The 9,204-nt window shown below is 39.6% G+C and overlaps 1 protein-coding gene across 4 annotated transcripts in view; it reads right to left on the bottom strand.

The window, feature by feature from the left end:
- Positions 1-2,679: 2,679 nt before the first annotated feature.
- The window catches only part of LDB3 (LIM domain binding 3), a 62,790-nt gene continuing 56,265 nt past the window's right edge, over positions 2,680-9,204 (bottom strand). For 3 of the 4 annotated variants that reach the window (XM_011355353.1, XM_011355354.2, XM_011355356.2), the window contains one exon: positions 3,085-3,205. In XM_011355353.1, coding sequence (XP_011353655.1) covers positions 3,116-3,205 — 90 coding nt within the window. In that variant the 3' untranslated portion in view covers positions 3,085-3,115. Of the gene's footprint in view, positions 3,206-9,204 lie in introns of all 4 variants that reach the window. The other variant, XM_011355355.1, reaches the window with a different exon arrangement.

Raw genomic sequence — 9,204 nt, 5'->3', positions numbered from 1 at the left:
ATAATGTTCTACATATAATATAGAAATTAGACCATTTGGAGCAGAATAAAAATAAATAATTATGAAATATTTATTCACCGAATAGCTAAATAAATAAATCTTTCCAAAAAGAAAAGGCAAAGCCTGATCTTCAGTTTATTATTTATGCGGAAAATTAACTTTATATGCAAAACATATGTATTATTCACATATAAACCAACAGAGTGAGTTTTATGTATTTCTTCATAGAGCATTTTGTTTTGTCTAGAATTTTATTAGTGGCCATATAGAAAAAAACCTGTTTTTGGTGTCACATGAAAAAAACTTAACACAGAAAAATCTGTATTTGCACAGCCTTTTTGCATTTTATTTTGCTAAAAAGTCGAATTCACACAGTCCAAAAAACAACATGCAAATTATTTTTATGCACACCTCTTACACATTGTATTCCACTTCTGAAATCTTAAAATTAAAAAAAATCCCCAAACAAAAGTAATAGGTTGAAAGTTAACATTATAAAAGCTAGATTCCTAACACAAACACTGCAAACACAAGTCACTCAGTTGCAAAAAATTAGTGTTTATAAATGTTAAATAAATGTCAGCAATGAAACAAGAACTGTATATCCAAAGTGTACTCCCCACCATGAACTGTTAAAAATTGTTTGGTGTTGTAGGCCATCCATGATGTTAATCTGAAATAGATACAATGTTAACCCCTATGCTATGCCAAACTTACAAATATGGAGGAAACCATATTCAAACTACCTCCTTTCCCTCCTACCTTTAAAATATTTTTGTTTTGTTTTGCGTTTTGGTAAATAAAAGAGTCCCTCAGAATCTACACTAGCTCTGAAATGTAAAAAAACAAACAAAAAACAATTCAATACATGACTATGATGAAGTTCTCCTTTGAGATATTTCACTTTTCTTTTTAATGATTGCACACTTTTTAATGATCATGTGTGTGCATGTGTGTGTGTGTGTGTGTGTGTGTGTGTGTGTAAACCCTTTCAAAAGATATTTTTGGAAACTTAACTCTAGGGAACTTTTTTTTCCTTTCCTCAAGACTAGTCCTTGATAATTTAATAGTTTGGTGTGGGGGGAGGGGTTGTTTTCTTTCTTTCTTTCTTTCTTTTTTCTTTTTTTTAGAGAAAACCTACCTAGAGCCTTTCTGAACAGTCAGCAACCTCCTTGTCCTTGTATATTTGAACTTTCCAAAAATAACAAAATGCTCCAAGCTACTTGTTTGCAACTCCTGAAAAATCTCCAGGCACTCCCTGCAGATTTTACTCCGTTTGGTGCTCTATATTCACTTTCTCACAGCACTAAGTTAACGAAGGGCCCTGTGGTAGGAGCATGTTTATATCCCTCCTGGTGCTCCCTGGGGGACATTGGTGGCTTTACTCTTGGAAAGAAACACAGGCCTCCTGCTAGGGACACATTTAGTTGCTTCCCTCTTCCTGGGGGAAAAGAGACATATTCAGGTTTAAAGTCAGTCCCTGGAAGCCTCAGTTCTCAGGAAAAAAAAAAAGTGTTCTAATGCATTTTCATAAAAGATTTCAAGCGTATAAAGAGAAAATCCAAAACAGGAGTGAGAAGAGACTAGCAGTGAGCTGGAAGAATGCTTAAGTATTGTGCTCAAGTGAGAAACATCCACTCGAACTGCTTGCTTCAGTGCTATGTTCAATGAGTATAATAAGAGTGTTTCCTAAAAGGGAAAGAGCCTTATATTCCATTTCCAATCTCAGAAACTAAAGCTTTTCCCTTTATCACCAAACGGCTTTATAATGCTTACTTAACTCAAACTATCACTAATATTTTAAAGAAGTTTGAATACCCAAGTCTATTTTGATAAATACTTAAATAATTGCTAGATCAACCCAGCTCATACATTTTCAAAATACTGGCCAAAATGGCAAACGAGTTTATATCAGTCCATCTTTTTCTTCCAGCAGTCAACACAATGGTATATAACCAGTGTGCTGCATTTAAAGGAACATATGAGAAGGATGGTGCTGATTTGAGGTGGGAGGGCCTGCCAACCCATGCATTCATTCTGAAGGAGGTTGGCAGAATGTAAGGTTCCTCTTCTGCACCTCGAGTTTGGACGTGTTCTCAGCCTGTTCTGCCATCCTGTTTCAGACATCTTCTTTTCCACAGGTCACTAAGCCTGCTGGGGGACCAGGTGCTGAGGAAGACTTCATAAATGAGCTGTCATAGGCCTGGCAGTGAAATACATGCACATGACTGGACATTCACGCTAACGAACCTAACCGCATAAAGCAAAACAAGGGCCAAACACAACCCGGAGTCATTTAAAAATCTCTCACACACAGCAAAGCAAAACTGGAAAAACCCAATTCCACTTTCCCGTCACAATTCAAAAAGGAGCTAAGCTTTCTGGGGCATCGGGTGTTTCAGATTGAAAGAGGGGAGCTAAAGAGCCCATCTTTCCTCAGCTGTCAGCAGTGCGAGCCAGACCCTTCCTCAAGCCAGGTCAATTGCTCAGTGGCTCCCAGAAGACATCACTCTGGATGTCTGAGCTCCCTTTAGGATGTTCGAGTCTGTTCAAGGTCTGAAGTCTGATGTGCAGAGGTAGCTCCATGACTCTAGTAATGGAATAACACTTCCTTTTTTGGTGAGCAAAGCCCAGTCTGCCTTAGCTAATAAACTCTCAGCTCTGACCCTAAAAATACCCTGCAGGGAGGACTGTTTGGCACTTCATTTCGTTTGCCAGAGGAGCTCTAAAGAACTCCACAGAATGTTTCAGATTCTCTGTAACTGCTCTGGGCTCTGTCCCTGCTCTGGTGACCTCAGGAAGTATATCACCTTGGGAAAGTTACTTTTTGTTTTTCTCTTTTCAGTTCTTAGAATTCTGTCCTAATGTCTAAAGTACGATTCCAGTCTTGGATTAATTACTAGCTTGGTTTAGGGATTTTCATTTGGCTTTTAATCTGAACTATGCAAATACACAATCTGTGTGCAGAAAAAAGACTAAAATTATACTTTAAAAGGGCTCAGTTACTTCCTGTCTTCTCCCTTTACCCCCAAAATAGATATCAGCCTCCTTGAATCCTTTGTTGCCAACAGCAGGAGCAGCTCACCACCTGTCTGCATCAGAAGCCTTGGGCTTCCTAAACATTGACGGCGTGTGCATGCTTCTTGCACAGAGGTTTGTCTTTCTTGGAATAGAATGGCTGCCCCTCCAGATTCACATGGCAGACCTGGGACAGAAAAAAGACTGGTGTGACACAGGGTCTTGTAACCCATGAGGCAAGGGGGACATAAGCAAAAGATTTCAGTCACCTCTTTAAGAGAAAGTGCTGTCGCGTGCAAATGAGAGGAAAGGCAACAGTGTGTTTAATGACTAAAGCAGATAAATAAGTTGAACTACATAAAATTTAAGCCTTACAAACAGTAACATGGAATAAAACTCAAATCAAATTAAATTAGTAAAATTTAATGGATTACAGGAAATATACATATTAAAGCCCAATTGATGCTGTCTAAAACTTATAAAAAAAACAATACAAGTTCATAGATCAATATCCACCAAGATTATTAATGTCTGAAGGAATGCCATCAGTAAACTAAACACGTCAGGAAAATTGTCTCCACTAATAATTAAATAAAATTAAATTAAAACGTCCATAGATACGATACAGACCTATTAATCTAGCAAAATTAAAAAAAAACACTGAATGGCTTGTCACCTTTAACCTTTTATGACTATAGCCAAAAAGTGAAAAAAATAAATAAATCAAAAGTCTGCAATGCCAAAAGGAAGTAGGCCTACTTGTGTATTGCTAGGAACATGTAAATCAGCTCAGTCTTCTGTAGAGAATGTGGCAATGGTGAAGAGGAGAATTTTCTATTACAGAAACTATTGCACAAAACAAGAAATCAATCTGTGCTCAACTAAAAACAAAATCACTAAAATTTCTCTCAGTAGGGTGATAGTTAAGTAAATTTTTATAGTGCTTTTTTCCAACAAAATGCCACGATGAAAAAGATAAATCAAATATGGAAAAGTGATTGCAGGGAAATATTATATGAAAAAAAGGACAAAATTATATATTCCCATGATGGCAACATATGAGCAAGTTTGAAGATGGAGACATTACAGAAAGAAGGGAGCTAAGTAATACTTGTTGAGCTACTGAGGGTCAAACAGGATGCTAGACACTCTATGTAGATGATCTCATTTAATTTTCACAAAAACCTTATAAAATGGGTATAACTTTTCCCCCTTTCACAATTGAAAAACTGAGGCTCAATGATTTCCAGTTAAGATGACAAAGTAGGTAAATGCTCTGCTTGTCTCTTTTTATAACTACACCAAAATTACAACTAAACTACAAAACAACCATCAATGAGAATCACCTAAAATTTAGCTGAAGTTCCACAACTACGGACATAGAGAAGAAGCCACCTCAAGACTGGGTGGGCCGGAAGATGTGAAACGGGTTGGTCACACACCTGTGTGTGGCGATTGAGAATCAGGAGGGATATCTTGGCTGAGAAGGTCCCTGCTGATGAGCAAGGAGCCACAGCCCCAAACCAAGGCCCCCAACCCAGGGTTCCAGTGCCAGGGAGAGAAGTCCCCACAACATCTGGCTGTGAAAACCAGCAGAGATTGTGACTGAGTGAGACAGAGGACAGCTAGAGTTACATGTGCCCTTCTTTTTCTTAAAAAAAAATTTTTTTCAATTATACTTGTCATATAAGATTATATGATTCAGGTGTACGATATGGTGATTAGACATTTATATAACTTACAAAGTGATCACCCTGATAAATCCAGTACTCATCTGACACCATACATAGTTATTACAATATTATTAACTATATTCCTCATGCTATTCTTTATATCCGCATGACTATTTTGTAATTACTAATCTGTACCTCTTAATCCCTTCTCCTTTTTAACCCTAGTCCTCAAAACCCCCTCCCATCTGGCAACCATCAAAATATTCTCTGTATCTATGAGCTTCTTTCTGTTTTGTTTGTTTATTTATCCTGTTCTCTAGATTCTACATGTAAGTGAAATCATATGGCAATTGTCTTTCTCTGTCTGACCTACTCCAATCAGCACAATACCCTCTAGGTCCATCCACGTTGCAGATGGCAAGATTCATTCTTTCTTATGGCCAAATAATATTCCATTGTATATATGTGCCACCACTTCTTTATCCTTTCATTCAATGATGAACACCCAAGTGGCCTCCATATCTTGGTTATTGTAAATAATGCTACAATAAACATATGGATTCACATGTCTCTTCAAAGTTAGTATATTGGGTTAGCAATCCCAAAACGGGGAATAACGGGGCCCTTGGTTTAAAAGCCAATTTGGCCGGGAAAAAAAATGCCAACCCAACCCCTTTTTTTTCCATTTTCGTGAAATATCTTTTTCCATCCCTTTACTTACAATCTAGTATGTGTCTTTCAATCTGAATTGAGTCTCTTGTAGGCAGCATATTTAAGGCTCTTATATTCTTATCCATTCAGCCACCCCATCTTTGGATTGGTGATTCTCTGAGACCTCACCCCACCCAATTTGCTGGCCCACCCAAGTTGCTTCCAATGGCTTTTCCATACAAACGGCCTATCTTGCCACAAGTTGTGGACTTTCCTAAAATCTCTCAAAGGTTCACAAAACCCAAACAAGCAGCGTCTGGCTTCAGTATGCCCCATACCTCTTGCTGAGCAGCCCCAAGCCCAGCATTAGCAGTAGCTGGCCTACGTTTGCAGCTTGGCCTCTCAAGGTATCTTCAAGCCCAGCTTGGGTGGCAGCCATCTGCAGATTGCTTGGTAACTCTTGCCAGGTGGCCCCGGGCAGGGCACAGGCTGCAGTTGAAGTTGGTCTTATTGGGGACCCTCCCAGGAGGCCCTGGGGCTGGCACAACCAGTTGCCAGCTTCCAACCGAGCTGGAGGACCAGCTAAGGCCTCATCCAAGGAACATACACCCAAAAGGCAAACTGGGCAGGCACCAGGGCCTTGCGAAAGGGAATCCTGCTTCTTAGAGTCAGCCCCTGCACAACAGTTCCTCCACTGTAGTCACTGGCCAGTCCTCACAACCGATCAGCCTAAGGGTCAATCCCTCCCACTAACATGCAAACAGCAACCAAGGCTCAACCACAACAGAAGGGCACATCCAACCCATACAAGGGACACACCTGGAGCACCCTGCTCAGGTGACCAAGGAGACTGTGCCACTTGGTCCCACAGGACACCTACTACATAAGGCCACTCTACTAAGACCAGGAGACATAGCAGCTCTACCTAATACATAGATACAAACACAGGGAGGCAGCCAAAATGGATGATAAAGAAACAGGACCCAAATGAAGGAACAGAGCAAAGTTTCAGGAAAAAAAACTAAGCAAAATGCAGACAAGCAATCTACCAGATGCAGAGTTTGGTTATAAGGATGCTCAATGAACTTAGAAGAGTAGATGAACTCACTGAGAATATTAACAAAGAATAGAAAATATTAGAATGGAGATATAAAACATAAAAAAGAACCCATCAAAAATGAGAATAGAATAATTGAAATGAAGAATACATTAGAGGGAACCAACAGTAGATTAGATGGAGCAGAACATCAAATCAGTGATTTAGAAGATAAGGTAGCAGAAAACACTCAATCAGAACAGCAGAAAGAAAAAAAATCTGCCCCCCCCCAAAAAAGTTTAAGGGGCCTCTGGGACGATGTGTACCAACATTCACACCATAGGGTACCAGAAAGAGAAAAGAGAGAGCAAAAAATTGAAAACATATTTGAAGAAATAATGACGGAAAACTTCCCTGACAAGGAAACAGTCATATAAGCCCAGGAAGCGCGAGAATCCTAAAAAAGATTCACCCAATAAGGCCCACACCAAGACACCTCATAATTAAAATGCCAAAGGTTAAAGGCAGAGAGAATCTTAAAAGTGGCAAGAGAAAAGCATCTAATTACCTACAAGGAAGCTCCCATAAGACTGTCAGCTGATTTCCCAACAGAAACTTTGCAGGCCAGAAAGGATTGGCATAAAATAGTCTGTGATGAAAAGCTAAGACCTACAACCAAGATGACTCTACCCAGCAAAGCTATCAATTAGAATTGAAGGAGAGATAAAGATAGCCCAAATAAGAAAAAGCTAAAGGAGTTCATCACCACCAAGCCAGTATTACAACAAATGTTAGAGGGACGTCTTTAAGAAGAAGAAGGGAAAAAAATAAAAAATATGAATAATAAAATGGCAATAATTATGTATCTATCAACAATTACTTTAAATGTAAATGGATTAAATGTTGCCATAAAAAGATAGGGTGGCTGAATGGATATGAACGTAAATTACATATGCTGCCTACAAGAGTCTCAATTCAGATCGAAAGACACATACTAGACTGAAAGTAAAGGAATGGAAAATATATTTCATGAAAATGGAAAGAAAAAAGAAAACTAATATTGTCTGGCAATACTTATACCAGACAAAATAGACTTTAAAACAAAAGCTATAACAAGAAACAGAGATGAACCTGGGAATCCCACTTCTGAGTATTTATCCAAAGAAACCCAAAACACTACTTCAAAGGAACATGTAAATTGATATGTTTATTGCAGCATTATTTACAATAACCAAGATATGGAAGCCACTTGGGTGTTCATCATTGAATGAAAGGATAAAGAAGTGGTGGCACATATATACAATGGAATATTATTTGGCCATAAGAAAGAATGAATCTTGCCATCTGCAACAACGTGGATGGACCTAGAGGGTATCGTGCTGATTGGAGTAGGTCAGACAGAGAAAGACAAATGCCATATGATTTCACTTACATGTAGAATCTAGAGAACAGGATAAACAAACAAACAAAACAGAAAGAAACTCACAGATACAGAGAATATTTTGATGGTTGCCAGATGAGACGGGTTTTGGGGGCTGGGTTAAAAAGGAGAAGGGATTAAGAGGTACAAATTGGTAGGTACAAAATAGTCATGGGGATGTAAAGAACAGCATAAGGAATAGTCAATAATATTGTAATAACTATGCATGGTGTCAGATGGGTACTAGATTTATCAGGATGATTACTTCTAAGTCATATAAACGTTTAATCACTACCTGAAACTAATATAATATTGTATGCCAACTGTAACTGAAAATTTTTTTTAAATATTTTTTTTTAAAAAAGACAGAAAAACTAAGGCTTAGAGAGCCCAAGTGTCTTGTTTAAGTGACAGACCTAGTAAGTTGTAGACTGGGAACCCATATCCAGGTCTGCAAGACTCCAATTCTAAGCTCATTTTCCACATAGCCCATAGCAGACAGGGGCTGCATTTACTTGAAATTTTTCTGGGTTTACGAACTTGTACAGAGGCAGCCCTCCAAGTTTGTTGGACTACCTACAATAAGTAGGCTAGCCAATGTGTCAGAGTTAGCTAGTCATGGGTCCCAGCCTCAGAAAGGGTACTGAGGATCCCTAATGGGAAGCAGAATTGGGGGCCACATCCAGGACACTAACATTGGAAAAAGTGCAGGTAGAGTTCCCATGTATGGATAGGCATGAGAATAGAGAAATCACCCTACTAAAATGAGCTTGGGTCAGTGAGCATGTGTCCACTCCAAGAGCACTGAAAAGAAAAGTGACATCATGGTAGCCCCAAGTGCAAGGCCCTGATGGATAGTTGAAGATGTTATGCTTGGGGTCACCCACGGCTGCCAATGGGCTCTGGAAACTAATGACCTGAAAGTGTCTACAATCATCCCAGGTGCATGCAGTCATGTTTAGAGTCACCAGGCTCTTGTGGTGGTCTCATGCTGCTGATGACAACTTGAAGACAAATCTAAGAAGGAGGCAATCAAGATTCAACTGAGGATGGATTTCAGGGGAGATAGGCAGCTCTAGAGTGAGCTGGCAAGAAAATGCTTGTCAATTCTGCCTGATCTGAAACAGTGCTGGTTAATTGTGAGAACTCTGGGATGAGTCAGGCTGGAGAGGTTTTGGGGGACTGAAGACCAAGGAGTAAGGAAAGGCCAGAGACTCAGAGGGGGCTCACTGATAAGACTGGGCTGAGGGCAAGAACTTTCACAGAGACATTGTACTCAGTGTCCTGGGCCAGGAGACTGCAGGTGGGATGCAAGGTGGCTTCATGGTGGAGAAAACCTCCAGCCTACCCAGCATAGGACATAGGAGGGATATGCCTCTGGAGAACAGATTCACCTCCCAGGCTCC

The sequence above is a fragment of the Pteropus vampyrus genome, unplaced genomic scaffold, assembly GCF_000151845.1.
Source record: "Pteropus vampyrus isolate Shadow unplaced genomic scaffold, Pvam_2.0 Scaffold20, whole genome shotgun sequence".
NCBI classification, from domain to species: Eukaryota; Metazoa; Chordata; class Mammalia; order Chiroptera; family Pteropodidae; genus Pteropus; species Pteropus vampyrus.
Note: the sequence above shows the minus strand (reverse complement) of the source record. Positions and strands in the feature narration are given on the sequence as shown.